Source organism: Haliotis rufescens, unplaced genomic scaffold (assembly GCF_023055435.1).
Source record: "Haliotis rufescens isolate VD_foot unplaced genomic scaffold, xgHalRufe1.0.p SCAF_5, whole genome shotgun sequence".
In the NCBI taxonomy this organism is placed as follows: Eukaryota; Metazoa; Mollusca; class Gastropoda; order Lepetellida; family Haliotidae; genus Haliotis; species Haliotis rufescens.
In genome coordinates this window covers 48,840,801-48,858,806 of record NW_025964223.1, presented here as the reverse complement: position 1 = coordinate 48,858,806, position 18,006 = coordinate 48,840,801, and the positions used below count along the sequence as shown (strand labels likewise).

The following is an 18,006-nucleotide window of genomic DNA, read 5'->3' as shown; positions in this document are numbered from 1 at the left end:
ACTACATGGTTGTGACACTGTGATATGGTACTACATAGTTGTGACACTGTCATATGGTACTACATGGTTGTGATACTGTCATATGGTACTACATGGTTGTGACACTGTCATATGGTACTACATGGTTGTGACACTGTCATATGGTACTACAAGGTTGTGATACTGTGATATGGTACTACATGGTTGTGACACTGTAATATGGTACTACATGGTTGTGATACTGTAATATGGTACTACATGGTTGTGATACTGTGATATGGTACTACATGGTTGTGACAGTGTTATGGAACTATATGGTTGTGACACTAACACATGGAACTATATGGTTGTGATACTGTGATATGGTACTACATGGTTGTGACACTGTAATATGGTACTACATGGTTGTGATACTGTGATATGGTACTACATGGTTGCGACACTGTTATATGGTACTACATGGTTGTGACACTGTAATATGGTACTACATGGTTGTGACACTGTGATATGGTACCACATGGGTGTGACACTGTGTTATGGAACTATATGGTTGTGACACTGTGTGCTACTGCATGCACATGATACACTCAGATAGGACAAGATAACAGTGGAGTTAGAAAGAACAGGAAGCATATCATACTTACACCTCGCACCTCGCAGCACAAAGCCAAACCCTTCAGGGCCTTTGTGTAGCACCACTCTCCTCGGAGCATATTCACTGAAACAAACAATATCATACATCACAATGCAGGAAAACACAGGCATGTTCACCTTATCACATATCATCACTGAAACTTCAGTCAGCTTGATTTTATCCTTGCATGTAATGCTTTGAAAAGGCTTGTAAACAAGAGGACGGCTTTCATCATACCATAGTTTCATTAATACACTTTGTATGGTCACATTAGAAGTGTACGTGAAGTTGTTATCAACAATCACAGGATGTAACAGATCTGGGTCTTGAAGGAGTGAGAACTACAACAGTATCCATATCTGTAAGAAGTTGTTCAACATATTTTGCCTTTAATCTCAGCCATAATCAGGCACAAAAATAGAGTGAATGAGTGAGTGAGTTTGGTTTTACACCGCTTTTAGCAATATTCCGGCCATATCATGGCAGGGGACACCAGAAATGGGCTTCACACATTGTACCCATGCCGGGAATCAAACCCAGGTCTTCGGCGTGACAAGCAAACGCTTTAACCACTAGGCTACCCTACCGCCGCTCACAAAAATAGATGACATCACAGTATTGGATAGCTTCTAATCATTAAATGATGTGTTCAGGTAAGCGAACAATTCTACATCACAAAGATTTCTATCAAACAGGAACAATATCACAAGGGTATTACACTGGGTGTTGTCTCAATTTGAAAACTGATCATATGTCACTTGATGATGATCATGTTACAGCAATAAGGATGTCTCGTGGATGTTGAGATAAGATATGAATATATATTTGGTTGACAATTCTGTAAGACTGGCTAGGAGATCAACACAAAACCAAACCACTACTAAACAGGTCTTAGTGGCTATAGGCGCTGTCAGATAATTTCATTACATCTCATTAATTTTTGAACATTTGTATCATTAATGAAACCTGTGAACATGTGCGTAGGTTGGCTGACATGAGAAAACACTGCATCATTAGCCTAATCATTGTTTATAAGCACTCCCATCAAATGTCAGGTTATTCCCAGTACACATCTTGACCTACAAACAACCATCATCGAGTGACTCCTGAGACAGCATAATTAGTTTTATGTTTTGTCATGTATGTTGACCGAAGCAAACAAGAGGGGAGTGCTCCTTGGCATGTCTGGGTGATGATGCTTGTATCACCAAACTGCGTCATCCCACTATACTTATCTATCTACCACACTCAAAGTTCAAGCGTTCATTAATTAAACAATGGCGTTCTCCATAAACAGTAAATATGAAGATTGAATCAATCCTGTTGCTGATGTTGTGATTTAAATTGGGATAGGGACAGGTATTAGGATTAAGGTGGATGGCATGAGATTACAGGTTATTTTTACATGTGCTTTTTCTCTCATTTTACTTGACTATTGAATTACCAAGCTGTGAATAGCTCTCACCACTGCCCCACACCTACACATATCTCTGCTTAATCTCCCCTTCTCACAGCTACCTATGACATGTCAGCAGATTCTTGTGTTGAGATACATCTATTTCTTGATGGACTACTTTGTATGTGAATGAACATGCTTCAAAACCCTACACTCTATCTGGCAATGAAAGAAGAAGCTCAACAGTCTACATTGTCACAGCCAAAGGACCGAGTGTGGGTAGAATTATTCATCACTGCAAAACAATTGTCATATTTAATCAAACAAGAAACAATTTACCATACTATCTAGCTAGGGAACAACAACAAACCTCACACACTTGGTATACAGGACTAGATATGGGCACTACTGTAATAGCCTGAGACTGTAGAAAATTTGGAAGAACTAGTTGTTTTGTCTAAAGTATGGTTATGTAGCATAAACCACTACCTCAATATGTGAACTACATGTAGTATGATTTAATTCATGGTGTCTAGCCCTGGAATAAGTGTCAATAAACTGATTATTCTGATAATAATCTATCACTGATTGAACAGTGATAACTGTCTGTCACCCTTACATATATCTAATACAACTGTCATATTAACAAATAAATATGTACACATCCCATCTGTAGTCATGGATAATTCATTAGATAAACAACAATGCACAAACAGCAATATCTGATCTGGCAAACAAGCAACCGGCCATTTGTAGGCCATGTACAAGTACACCAAGTTAGAAGCCTACTTTGAGGATGAAGACAGAGGCTTGCAGGTAGTGAGGTTTGTCTGCAAATTGAACCCATCTCTCCTTGGGGACCTCTGAAATACCAGTGAGCCAGTGTTGCCCATAATGGCTAAGCGTCGTCACACATGGAGATCTTCTGGACTAGACTTATGCTTTTGTGATATATACCTGACTAGCTTATCTTTCATATCTGGTCAACTGGCACATATGACTATTGTAGGCGGTGACACCGGGAAAAACAGTTTGTCTCAGATTACAGTCCAGAATGAGTAATGCTCTTATCTTTGAGTGAATAATATTATATTCTTAATAGAATACAAATAGATGTGTTAACTTTGTCTGAAATTAATATCATCAATTTTGATTGTAGCAGAATGTAAATAACTAATGACATGTATTGCAAATATTGTTGAAATCATTCAGCCAACAACACAAGGTGGGTTATTTTTGTAAGATGTATATGCCATGATATATTTTATCTTATAAGTGATATGAAGCGAAAAACCACTGAAGGGTTCAATAAAGCTTCACTATTGCAATTGTGTTCCCATGTGCTCTATTTGCTGTTCCACATGAAGCAGATTTCCTTGATAAAAAGCATTTCCACAGAATGTTCAATTACCATGAACAAAGCATGGCATTTAAACAGTGATGACAACAAAAGAAAATTGAACCAACCAACAGACCATGTTGGATCATCAGAAATATTAAAGAGGATATGATGGTCATAATGATTAGATTGGTCATTCACACAGACACAGTGTCAATTATTTAATCAATGCTCTCTGAAACTAGGATATTCATTTCTGGCTATAGGAAGTATATGTGTTTCCAACTGAAGGTGACTGATCATGTGACAAGACATGGATGTTTGATTGGTGGAGCTGCCAGAACAGACAGACAAGCTGAGAGATGTCTACGCAGTGTAAACACTGAAGTGGACAACAGGACAGAGGTCAACTGATCAAGGTAGCCCAAGCACCTGGACATTATACAGTTGGCAAGCAATCACTGACAAATGGTTCAACAGCTATGCATATTATTTTGATTGAAGAATAATAATTCCAGATTAAAAAAGCAAACATTGATAAATACTTCAGTTCACATAAAAGCAACAACATATTATAGATACATTTTACTATACAAATCTACACAGCATATAAACATGTCATGCTATAATACTTTAGATCACTTTAAACTATTTGACCATCTACAAACAAACCAAAAACTATCCATAAATATGAAGTACATGAATCACTATCAAATAGTGCAACATATATCTAACAATTCAGTACTGTCAGAAACAGAAAATATTAGATTAGATACTACATTAATCATCAATCACTGTCAATAAAGCAACATAAATGTAGTCCAATTGAACATAACTGATGTGAGAAATGAAACACATACATGACCCCCAAACGGACATCTTGACCGGTGTCCATTTACAGAGAGACAATGTAATGTATAAATCCTGCTCCAAGATATAAGTAATCAACACAACATCCCACAACTAGAAGCGAAATCCATATGACATCTACCTCGGGGCAAAACAAACTTTAAATGTTTCGAAAATGAAATTCTTTGGCCAGTAGCTACTAAAATGTCTGATTGATCATCCTGTCAGCCAAACTGGCCTGACTTGAGTACGGTATCCCCTCCCAGCTTAACTCACACCATGTACACCATGATATGAGACACATTCTAATATTAACAACAGACATATTTATTAAAAGATAACGCTTAAGGAATGTGTGCAGAAGAGTTCGATTCCATACATAGTAAAGAAATTTACAACAGCTGGTGTCAATAATTTAACTTAATATTCTTTAGTTGTGTGGGTGGCTTCATTTTTACTGTCACTTCTTAAAATGATTAAAGACTGAAAATCAAGTTCTTGGAGTTCTTGTGAAATGACTGTGTCCGTACACAACTTGTCATGGGAGATGGGTTTGATGATACAGGGGAAGATAATCAGTGTTTTACAAGAGATAAGTCCTATCAGGTAGCATGCATGGACAGAGATGTTTTTACTGCAGACTTCAGTGATTTGTCTTATCTACACTCTAGTTCTATGTACAGCCTGGACTATTCATTAGGCAATAATCTTGAGAACAGTTGTTCTTTTTTACTCTCATTCAATTTCAGCCATGTCTTGCCATGAGGGTAATCTTCTTCATTTTGCTATCTCTTAAGTTTGGGTCCATGTTATATAAGTGTTAGTTTTTAAGTTAGTTAGTTATATATATAACGTGATTGTTCAGGTAGGATAGAATTGTGTTTGGTTTCATTTAAAAAGTTCTTTAAATAATCACTGCATTATATCTAGTTTGACAATTTGGTTGGGGAATTTTCACTTTTGTTTTCACCTGGACCTGATTAATTTTCAGATATATCCTGATAACTGATGAAGGTGTCCCTTTAAGATTGCTGGTAAAAGTCTTATACATCATAATCTATATTCTGAACTGTCAACTGGGGTATCATTAATCAAATCTGATCACTCAGGCAAGCAAGTTGGCAAAGAAGGAAGGCTTCCTTGATATCCAGTGTAAATAGGGCCACTTATAATTATATCCAGGTAAAGATTGATTTTCTGAAACAGTTGATATCAATACTTCCCAGAATGACAGAGTTCCTTTTCCTGTTTGTTGGAGACAAAACATTTGCTTGATGCCGGAAATTATTCAGATGACATTAATCAGAAAAATTGACAAAATTCATTTACGTCTGCCTTATCAAGTGTTTGGGTGTCTTGTCAGAATATTGATGAAGCCAAATTACTTTTGGTTGATAGAAAACCTATTCAATTTCTTGTTTTACAGAAAGAAATGAGACAGCAATGAAATAACAATTACTAATTTTTGGATGTGGGGTAACATGAAGTTAAAGAGACAAAACTGTGATCACAGATACATTGTATCTTTGTATTAGAAAATTGCTCAGGAAAATTGAATTATCCTGCTCACCTCAACAGTACTATAAACTTAGGCAAGCTGGCTTCAGGGCTTGCACAATAAGGTTATTTTATTCCTTGCTCAAGGGTACATGTATTTATCATCATTACATTAAAAGTTTCATAACAAATTTCAACAAATCTGCCCCTTTGAGAAATTATTAGATTTACTATCAATTAAAACTCATCAAACTTATGTCAATAACATCCCTAACGATTTCTTACATCAGAACCAGCAAGGTAACTGACATACCATGTAATTTATGCAATTACGATGTCAATGTAAACCCCCTAACGTGACTACATTATATGCCCTCGCAGCATTTTCTATCAGATCACCTTGATTTACTGGCCAGTACGCTTAAATGCCACATTATACAAGTGACTTCCACATAATTTAACACCAGCTGACTTTAATCACAGTTTGCCCTGTCAGAATCATTCAGCCAGTTTATTCTCAATGACCCAGTCTGTTGTACTGTTTGCTAAGGAACAGGTACCACATGGGTTTACAATCCACCTATATCATGCATGCCATCATAAAGTATTTATTGACCTATCCATCAAACACAGCTTTCTACTCAACATCTAAGTATGTAGTTTGGCCAAATTCCAACCTATTGACCCTTTAGACTTCCCATGTAGGTGTATACCCTTTGGCCCTCCAACTCAGTGCATGGGGAGACGAAGGTAGACTCTCAAATTGTCCTTGTAGTCCACACACCCTGCCTACAGCTATAAGGGTGGATTTACTTTAATAGACCCTACATGCTTACTTCCAGACACAGCCTGGAGATTTAAACTGATCCTATGATTTTGTCAATGTTGAAGCACAGTACCCTGCATCAACTTTAGAAATATGATAATTGAAGGAGTTAAGTACATATTTTGTACATCTGTGGGTGTATCGGTACAGCCCCCGAAGTTGGGAGGACACCTGGTGTACAGAACATTTGTCCTTCAACTCTGTAGTTTGGGTAACACCAATATTGGTCAAGTGGGTGCATGGGGTGGCCAGGTCATCATCTGGACACTACTTTCTTGGCTTTCCTCTGTAGGCATTTTTTTTTGTAAGGGGTAGTTCTGATATCCCAAGCTGTCCTGATAGTTATAATGTAACTAATAACTTTCCTTTCCTATACACCTTCTTATGAAATAGCTAAAATAATTTCAACCAGCATTCTTACATTGCAGAGATGTATGAATGAAACAACCATTTGACCTAAGTGTCCCCTTCCTATCATGCCAAGTCACATTGTCATATATCCCAGTAGATCAACTGGCCACATGTCACAGCACCAGGTAGGCTGCCCCACACAGCGGACCGGAGAGAAACAAAAGTCTGATCACGACTAACTCAAGCGTATTCACAGACTACACATTTCATGAGGGTTCAGTGGGTGGAAATGCACTCAGTGACATATTTATGCTGCCTCATATATTACTTTGATTAATCACACCTAGATGCTATCATGGTGGCCACCTATAGGTTCTAGCTGACAGTTGTGTTTTGTTAAACCACTTCTGATTAAACTGATAGCTTTATACTTATAAAAAACATAAAGATTGCCATCTACATATCCAATCATATTGTTTGGATCAGTTTAGTCAATGAGAATTAAATTTCAGTCACTCAGCATACAGTCTATCAATATTTCAATAGAAATATTTACATTTCATAACCATGAGTAGTACTTAGGGGAGCCTGCAAAGATGCTGAGACCACAATACAAGATGTGGTGGTATCAAATATCTGTTTACAGAGCCTCTAATCATGGTGGCCAGAATCACATCCTTGTACAACGTATCATATACTCACACAATATAAGACATAATGAAAATCTTGAAGAGTAACTTAACATAAGTTAAAGTACAATCAATATACTTTGTTAATACTGTGCATCAATTTCCTATCTAAAATACTTCCTTAACATGCTAGTGTAACCAATTAATATTATAGGTGAATCCTTTGACCGGTTATAATGACATATCTTACTATGTTTACTTGTAATTACATACTTGTCCAACCCCATAAATCACATGTAAGGTTTTATTCATAATTTCACAACCATGTCTAATTAATTAAATATATTACATATGAAAAATTATTTGATTAATCTTCAATTTCACAACAAATTATTTTTAAAATCAGTACACTAAAACAATATAAATATATAAGATTATATAACTAAACAGAAATATTTTCAATATATCCAATAATAATCCAAAATATTAGAAATCAAACAATATCAATACTAAACTTATCAGACAGATAATATCAGCAAAACTTTCTTGACCTCACAGATGATATATCACATCAGCTTAACCCCATTGTGTTAGTTGTGCAATTATTCATAATAGTATCCAATACAACATCAGTCGACCTCAGTACTCACATTACACCTCACACAATAGATGCTTGTAATACCTACCAAGGAGCCTGTTAACACATACTAACAACTCTGTGATACGACTGAAACAATAGCTAAACTGATCACAACCATCATATATAAACTGTCACATATATTATTCACAATGATCTCATTAAACGTTAAAGAGACACTCAATCAAGCATTACTATATTTACAAACAAGAATGCAATCATTGTAGACAATAATATCAACTTCTTATGATGAGTACAGTGTAGGTGTCGTTCAAAAAAATTATGTTAATGATATACAGAAAAAATGTCTTGAAATGTAAGTATTCTGGCATGATTCCCAAGAGCTATATTTTTAACACATGTCCTTTTAGTAATATAACACTTACATTATTAATAAATTATGTATGTGGAATATGAAAATTTCAATCATATTACAGAAAAGCACCAATGTACAATTCTGTGCTGGAGAATACATAAAATTAATCAATGATGAAAACATACCCTTTAACATCCCAATATTCAACAATACTCTCAAATTATTATAACATTCATGATCAATTGTAGGTTCAGACATGACAAAGAACAGATACCATACCTTCTTTTCAACATAAACATGTTGTCTAGGTAATGATGATACAATCTCATGGTGGCAATATTGGTGATTAGAATATGATGTTTATCTGGGTTTCACAAAGAAGGAAGTAAACATGGTACACAGATGAACTTTTGACTTGATGACAACAAGGAAACACTTTAAAGATAACAGACTAACGTGAGATACCAAGTGCACTTCTTTATATCCTTAAAAATACATTTAACACAAGGTATCATAAAATAACTTTGAAAAAGTTGTTCATCATTTCACTTACCGGAAGTATTGTATTGAGAGGGAATTTTTAAAAATTCACCTTCTGTAAAGTTTGTAAGTGATTTTCAGTCATATCACTTCATGTAGAGGTAAGTAATTCATCAAGAACCAAGTAAAGTGAAACACATGCCGTAACATGAAATCCTGGGGACCATCAGATATATGTTGAGTTATCAGTGTTTCAAGACTGAGTGTTGATACAGATTCCAAGAGGCCCCATAAAATTACATCATCTAAATGATAAGCATTTGACATAATGAAAAGTAACAACTCGTCTAGAGGCTTCAGCTTTTGTGTAGATCTATGTAAATTATTCTTTAAAACAATACATACTACAGCCAATATAACTTGGACTTACCAATGGATTAGCATGACTGAATGAAAACAATTTCAGTTATTTACAGCCAAATGAAATCATCTACATAATGAATCAAACCCAACCCTGAGGCAAGTCTGTGACAAGAGACTCTATGCCCCTAGACAGCTGGGGTAGCTGGCTTAGAGCCTGGGGACCTTCACTGTACACAAGACACTTGACCATGCAGGCTTTGTTCTCTCAATTACAGCTCCATCACATGAGGGATAACCAGCTGATGAAAGAGTCTGCTAACATTCATGAAATTATAGCCCTTATGTCAACTGCTGCTGAGTGTGTGGTTTGCTTCAGGCAATGCCAAATTAGATGGGTTTACATTAACACCATGTAAAACATTAAACTACAGTGCGGTCGGATTCTTAAAGGGGACAGATACAAATCTGCATTGTTTTCATATACTAACTTCTTTCTTGTATTTATTTTATTTCATTCAGGAAGCAAATCTTTATATGTCACCAGTGTAACAGGCTCCAAGAACTCTGCATTTTACCCTATAGGACTAAGTTTGAAACTTAGTCATTTTGTGTTGTCTGGTTTCTAATTAGTACATAGACAAAAAGATACTGTTTTCAGAATCTCATTTCTCTCATTTACCTAAACTAGGTATGATATTCTGAGTAATAAGTTGATTCAAACATTCCAAATCAATATCAATATTGAACAAATGTATTCTGTCAATAGAAAATATTCCAACAAAGGTTAATTGTCCCCACATATAAGTATACAGTATACACTTCAAACCCCAAGACCTGTAATTATCAGTCTCTCCACATGAAAGGCCTCCTAGCAATATTAAACATAAAGGTATGTGACATTTAAATTATTGTTATTGTCAATTGTTGATATTTGACCTACATCTGAAGTGCTATCACTTCTTATTCACATTAGGTGTATTTCATGAATGTCTTTCTGCTTCACTGAGCTTCATAGCATCTAGGCTACAACAATCTCAATCATTATTCCAATACAGACTTCACCCTCAAGCAAAATATTTGTGCCTTTGAAACATCAACAACCACACTTCAGTAGAAGGCTTATTTTCAACCAGAACCAAGATCGAATAAACTCCTATAATGCACTTAAAGAATTTATGATTTCATTCAAGTGGAAATACCAAATAGCTCTTGTTTTTATGTCATACAATTTTAGTACACATAAGACAGGAGCTAAAAACCAATATCATATAAATGTATTTATTTCACTGACTGTATGTAATCCTGGACAATGATTGCTTTGGATAAAAGTAATACTTGCTCTCCAAACCAATCAAACGTATCTTAACAACAGATATATATTTTTTGTAACATGGAGAGTCAGAAAAACAAGAATCTTAATGATATCCTACATCCAACAGCAGCAACACATCATTGAGAAACTGACTGAAGTTTTCATATAAATATTTGTCAAGCAGATTCCTACCCAAATCTGCCCAGTTTTGGAAGGTAACGAGGTCTGTTGTGTATGGGCTGTCTGAAAAGTCTGTCTGGAAGCATGTTAAGTCTCCTCCACCACCAGCACTGTGATCAGCACCTGGGCACACACACCGAGCCTGCTAACCTTATCCGTCTCTAAACTACAGTGTGGCATATACACAGAAGGTCTTGGGTATACCACATCTCCCGTACATACACTGCAGTGACATTTCAGACTAGACTTTTTGTTCTGAATAAAGCACTACCCCATACCTGCACACTCTTGTTGTCAAACTTTGAAGAACAGAAAAGAATTCACATAAACTCTAAACTTCAACCAAATTCAGGAAATGAAATACCTTTAACTAACTGTTTGAATTTTTCTTTCAGTCATTAATCAAAATGATAAAGTTAAAATATATTATATTGATGCAGCATATTTCAAACACAGCTATACTAAATTCTGGTAGCCGAAAATCATCAATGCCCCGTCTTTCTTCAAGTAGTGGTTCATAATATATTGTTAACATGAATAGCAGATATAAGAAATTAGTTATCATATAGAAGTTATTATAACAGACACACAATTCTAAAACTGTATCATTTTGTTGATTTTTTCTACACAATTCACACACACGGACCAATCTATGGCAAGACTCTGCATTATCCATCACTGAAGATACTATTTAGCTAACATAAATAAATCCAATTTCAAAAGAATCTTTGAATAAGTTTCCATCAATTAGAAGAAATCAATACAATATATACTTGCAGCATGTTTATGAATATGTAAGTAGGTATTTGTATATGACAAGCCAGTGAATGTGTGAAGGTGAGGACATATGTTATTGATGTATAGTACTGTTACTACACGCAGGGAATAAATCCCCATCTGTTGCCTCATAATGTGTGATAGCTGCAGGCTGTTCCACACTCTGTGGACTGACAATATACTCACATACTGACACAATAAAGTACAGGTCATACTGTCAATAAAGTCAAAACAATATTGGATAAAGGTTTACTGACTTGACTTCAGTCAGTTTGTATCTGACAACATTCATCTCCCATTATCAAGGTGATGACCGGAGGTAAAAACAGTGAAACTGTTTATTGACAGCATAAAGAGTGCTAACAACTTATTGATAATGTGACCATGAATTATTAAATTCTGACAAAACCACAAGAAAAATACAATAGTACAATACTTTGGATGAGCTTGTAAATTCAAATTCAAGTCTTTGTTATTTCCATGGTGACCCATAATTCCCCAAACACAAAGATCAGTTGAGTATATCTATATTTCAAACTGATCAAACCCAATGATGTTAGAAGCCATCACTGACAATCAATACTACAAAGAGAAACACAATCTACTACGGTACTGACATATCAACAATCTACAAATCATGTTATGCCTCGCTGATCATGTGGCCAATTCATTTAGAATGCCAATCATGTATTATCTGTAAATTGAAAATCACTGTTATGGTGAAATATAGTGACATGAACAGTTTGTACCAACATACAACCATAATGTATAGCTGACAAATTATCCCTACAAAATATACCTCACACAATCTCTCCCTCCACACAATCCCCAATCCCTCCCTGACTAGCTAATCTCCACACCAACAAGTCCACATAACCCACAGTTGTATAGTACCAGTATGTAGTGGGTATATTGAAACGGAATAAACAGAGTTTATCAAGGAGTACTGAGCTAGCCTTCACTGACTAATCTCCTGAGATGGAGATATAGTGTATATAACTGTGACTCACTGAAGTAAACATCACAATACCCAGCCCATGTTATTGTCAGAAACCACAGGAATGTAGGTGGGTTACCAAAGAGTGAATCTGATGAATCGCTGAATAACATTCATGTCCAAAAATGACAAATGTTTTGAGGTAAACAATCAAAGATTATGGAAAGTGAGCCATATCATGAATAATGTTTAGGTTTTTTTGGTGATGAAAAATAGGTTATGTTTCAGTGAAATAAACCTCTGTATATAATGTAAGCATGATTAAGTTTATATGAAAACATTATTGTAATTAATGACAACTAATATAAAGGAAGAATGAATGTTCAGGGAAAATAGGTTGATAATTTTCTATCAATGCACCAGGACCCACCTTTGTTGATAAACTGGCTTAGCAGTTGCATATATCTTTTTTTCCCTTGATAAAGATCCATATACTTGTTCTAACCGCAGCAAATCAGGTGCACTGGAATGTAAATATTTCCTCCGTAGTCCAATGTTTGGGGGTGGGGGAGGCGGAACTGTTGGGGGTCGGCTCGAGGGACCATCCTCAAAATCTATAGGTACTGCCCTCAGTCGAAGCTTAGGTCTCATATACACATCCTCAATAGGTTTTTGCACATAATTCCAATTCCTAGGCATCATGTTTGGGTTCACAGTAGCATATTTCTTTTCCATTTTTCTCCTCCTTTTTTCTTCCTTTTTTAATCGTTTTTCTTCCTCTTTTATTCTTTTCTTTTCTCTTTTCATGGCCTTTTTATCCAAGTCCCTCGAACCAAACAACGATGGCATACTTGAGAATTTAGCTTTGGACTTCAACAGGTTTGAAGTCCGATTCTGTGTCCCATATAACTCCTGAGGGTCGTAGTAATTCCCCATCATGATAATATCACTGTTAGTTTCAGAAGTCACAAAAGTACCAGTATCCTTGGTATTCCGAATATGGGAATGTGAGTGTCCTGATCCACTGTTTAGTTTAGTCCTTACAGGGAGACTGTTATAATGTGTGGCCGGAATGAGTGCGGCAGAGGCCACCTCACGACCTGTTTCACCTGCCGCTGGAATCCTCTCTATGCCAGAACTCCTTACAGGCCAAACCACTGCCCCTCTTGAGGTGATATTTGTCTGTGTGGAGTCATAAACAGTGTGTGGAGATAGCCGGCCATGTACACTGTTGTGTATGACTGTGTGACTCTGGACTGGGGAGTGCTGACCAGGTACAACTCCGTTCACTGATTTATCAGTTCTTTGAAACACCTGAGGGGGCGTGGACTGTGCCCGCTTTTGATAAAGTCGACCGAGTGAGCCCCCTTCAGACCAGGCTTCTGTGGGCACACTAAGGCGGGTTGAGGATGCCCCAACCCTTGCTCCTGCTATAGATGCTGGTGTATTTACCCTGTGTCTGTGGCGACCTGGTCTGTGAAGGCTGTCAGCCTCTGTGTTGTCCCGTGGACTTGGCGTAATATACACTGCAGCCCTAGGGTTGGGATGCAGATCATTCACCGACTTGTGTGCCCCGTCCACCACACCATTCTCCAGTGAGTGTATAGCTTTAACTGGCTGGAGGCCGGTCTGGCTCTGATGCCTGTACCTGTGTCGTGGTAGAGTGGCCAGGTGAAATGAGGTGTCACCACTGCCTGGGGCTCCCACCTCGTGTTTCACTCCATCGGGCAAAGCCATATACTTGCTGACTGGAAACAGACCATTTGATTTGTTGCTGTCCTGAGACAAACTCACTTGTTTCTCCTCACCCATTGTGTGCAGCTTCTTAATTGCCCGTTGGGTCATAGTAGGTGATAAGCCTGTGCCATTAATCCCACAAAGCAGGTTGCTATAATCTCCACACTAAACAGAAGGTTTAAGCAGTACCTTAAACACAACTCTCTTTGTTCTTCGTCACAGTAGTCCATCTAAATGTGACAATGTCTGTCTCCCACAACACAGTTTCTCCAGCAGCAGAATTCCTGATTAATCAATACACTAGTTTCCCTATGACACCAATAACTAGCAAGCAGTTGCCAGCAGATGTCACTTCTACCCAGGTAAATCCCGCTGTCCTCAACAAAACACACACGTACGGGTTAACGACTTGTATTATAATGAGAGATTCTCCCTGAATTTCCTGCATATATTTTATTTGGGGAATGCTGAAAAGCTTACATTGTATGGGACGTTTGATCGTGATATTGACATTACTCATCAAGGGACACACATCGCTGGGACGGGCTTCCACAATGAACGCGTTGCTAGTCGGTGACACAGTCGGATTCATTCTCAACAAAACACTTCATGATCACGCCTAAATCCAGGTCGCCTTCATTTCAGGATATTACACAAGACTCTTTATATATTTTTATGAACACCTGCTGACACAGAGTTTAATCCTTTATACTATTCATAATAGCTTGACATTCTGAAGGATAAATTAATACCTGTTCTTTCAAACGTAGAAAACTGTTAAAACATTTCTTATAAAATAACATATTTCCATTCGTTAAAATATAAATTTTGACAACAATACACAAAGAAATTATTCCCAAATACATTCATCAGAATGGTTGATATGTGACATTTAGATGAATCAGAACAAAATGTACTTGATGTGCAAAGCTCAAAATGGGAAAATATTATATTATATGATAATAATTTACATACACCTGTGATCACCTTGAAAGGCAATGCAAGGTATGTGTACTGGGTAATCTGCAGAAATTCACTCCTATTCATAGTCATGAAGGTAGAAAAAGATCATGGCATTTTTTTCATTCAAGGATTATAGACAAAGAGAAAACGTATTCCTGAACATGGTCAAGGTGTAAGAAATGTATCAATTTGCACTTTAATTGTCTGTGATGTTGAGTTGGACTGCCATGGTAAACACACAACACACCTCTTTCCAGCCAGTGAGTATGTCAAGCATGCTCACTGATAGCATATGATCATGCACGGTGATTCACTCAACTATTTATAGTAACATATAAAGGTATTCCTTGGCTGGGGCTAGCCCAAATCAATATTAAGACACAAGAACGCCAACAACACAGACGTGAAGCAACATAGGGCCTGGGTTTGGTTGAATTTATCCCATGATACATCAATTCACTATCATGATTCAAGTAAAATGTGACTCTATTCAATTGTCACAAAGTTTAAAGAACGAAATGACCTCATGAAGGTGGATCAATGGGATCTCCATGTAAACATATACAATGTGAATCATTACCTTACCATGTTGTTTATTATTGATAAAATGGCTGTATCCATTGCAACAATTATCTCACAACAAACGATTGTGTAAGGCTAATATTTACTACTCTCAACATACATTATTTATCAATAACTTCAAACGGTATATGGTTACAAGAATATACTGAATTATTTGTAATATTTCTCACTATAGCCATTCAATAAAGCATCTGATAGTGCTTCCCCATGCAGGATACAATAAAATCTGAACTTCAAAATAACCTATTTTTCCAAGACAGAAACTGAATATGTAAATACAGCCAAATGATAGATGAGATGGGTAACTTATTCTGTCAGTTAATAGATTAACAAAATGGATATCTTCTGAAATATCATCTGTAATTTGTTTATCCAAATTGTTCATTTTTTCCATAAGGTCAGCTCATACGTGACTTTACTTGTGTACGTATGGTCTTTATTGTTTCAAACATGTTATTCCTCATAATCTTGATATGATTTTTTCAGATATCATCACCAAGTAAATGATCGTTGTAATCTACAACATACATAGTGAATGTAGAGTTTAATGTCACTTTTAAAACCTTTGCCGTCATGCCAGGGAAGAAGGCACATGAACGAGTTGTGTGTAACATGAGTGAGTGAGTGAGTGAGTGAGTGAGTGAGTGAGTGAGTGAGTGAGTGAGTGAGTGAGTGAGTGAGTGAGTGAGTGAGTGAGTGAGTGAGTGAGTGAGTAGTAACATTCCAGCAATATCAAGACAATATCAAGGCGAGGGACACCAGAAAATGGGCTTCACACATTGCACCCATGTGGGTAATAGAACCCTGGTCGCTTTAACCACTATAGCCGCCTACCCCAGAGCTACCTGTGTGTACCTGAGTGAATCCACCACCCACTAAACATGCTCACAACTACACTGTTACATCATACATGCGTCTTCAACATGGAAACAAGCCAATTCAAGAGGCAGAAGACATTGCAATACCTCATGCTTGTAAGAGGTGACTAAAATGGGATGGCTACAAAATGTGTCCTGTAATACTGTATGATACCCCAGGAATGTTGTCTGTTGTTCACAACATCAACCACTTGGGCAAGGTCAGGTAAAGATTTGTTTATTAACAGGATTTAACTGTAATAAAGACTGTTGGCTAGGCACCGGCTTGCTCATGTACAGGATTTACCGGAAATACTGATATACCGTATTCGACGTAATTAGCGCCCATCTCTAATAAGCGCCCACGGCGATATTTGCTAAAATATTGGCTCGTGAACAATCCCAATTAGCACCCCTTCCGATTGATCAATGTACACAAAACTTATTTATTCGCGTATAATAGGCACTCGTGTGTTATATGCACCCTTAATTATGGGCAATTAAATTCTGGAAAAATATATCTGTCGTATATAAACATTTCAGGCTGTCAGCATAAACCACGAAATTTATCCTTTAACTCACCAAAATAATATTCTAATAAGAGCCCCCTATTTCTAATTTTGAGAGCGCCCTGGGCGCTTATTACGTCGAATACGGTAGTCTAAAATGACATATATTGCTTAAAAAAATGCTTAAGTTCTGTCAATCTTGTCTCTGTGGATAAAGTCCAAAGCCTAAATCGAATGGACATGTCCTTCAATGCCTAACACACCATACTAAATAGACATTCATTAGGGGATAAATGTAAGTAATCAATAGCACAGCCATGTCAGTAATGTATACGGATGAGTGACGACGTCGTGAACAGCACATGTCACTGACAGAGTAATACAAGAAAGAATTGCTTGCTTAGTGCTTACATTCCAACGTTGTACCATCAATATCAACACTCGGCTGATCACAGTCTGGACCAGCACCATACATGCTGTATTGACCAGTGTGGACAAATAATCAACACAATCATCGCAGAAGTATCACAGGAAATGAAGGGAAATTGAACCAATGTTGAGAGGGAAGGGAATGAATTTGTTAAACTGGGTGGATTAACTTGATGTCTATATCATTTTTGTTAGTGACATGAGTTTGATAAAAAAATAATTCAAAAAAGGTATTCTTATCATGAAGTGTTATTATCATTACCATTTGTTGTTCTGTGACTGCTATTGTTATCCATATATACTTATCACTGTTCTTACAGTTTATGGGAATGGTAAGACTGACATTTGACATATCCCAACTGGTGGCAATGACCTACTACTAGTACTAGGTTTTCAACAGCCCAGCCCAGGGCAGCTTGTGTCAGCA

The 18,006-nt window shown here is 36.9% G+C and overlaps 1 protein-coding gene across 10 annotated transcripts in view; it reads right to left on the bottom strand.

Annotated features, from left to right (window-relative positions):
• Positions 1–18,006, bottom strand: part of LOC124137107 (SH3 and multiple ankyrin repeat domains protein 3-like) — a 136,597-nt gene that overhangs the window by 20,769 nt on the left and 97,822 nt on the right. For 9 of the 10 annotated variants that reach the window (XM_048384498.1, XM_046503273.2, XM_046503270.2 and 6 more), the window contains one exon: positions 624–697. In XM_048384498.1, coding sequence (XP_048240455.1) covers positions 624–697 — 74 coding nt within the window. Of the gene's footprint in view, positions 1–623; positions 698–12,932; positions 14,823–18,006 lie in introns of those variants that run through there. The other variant, XM_046503278.2, reaches the window with a different exon arrangement.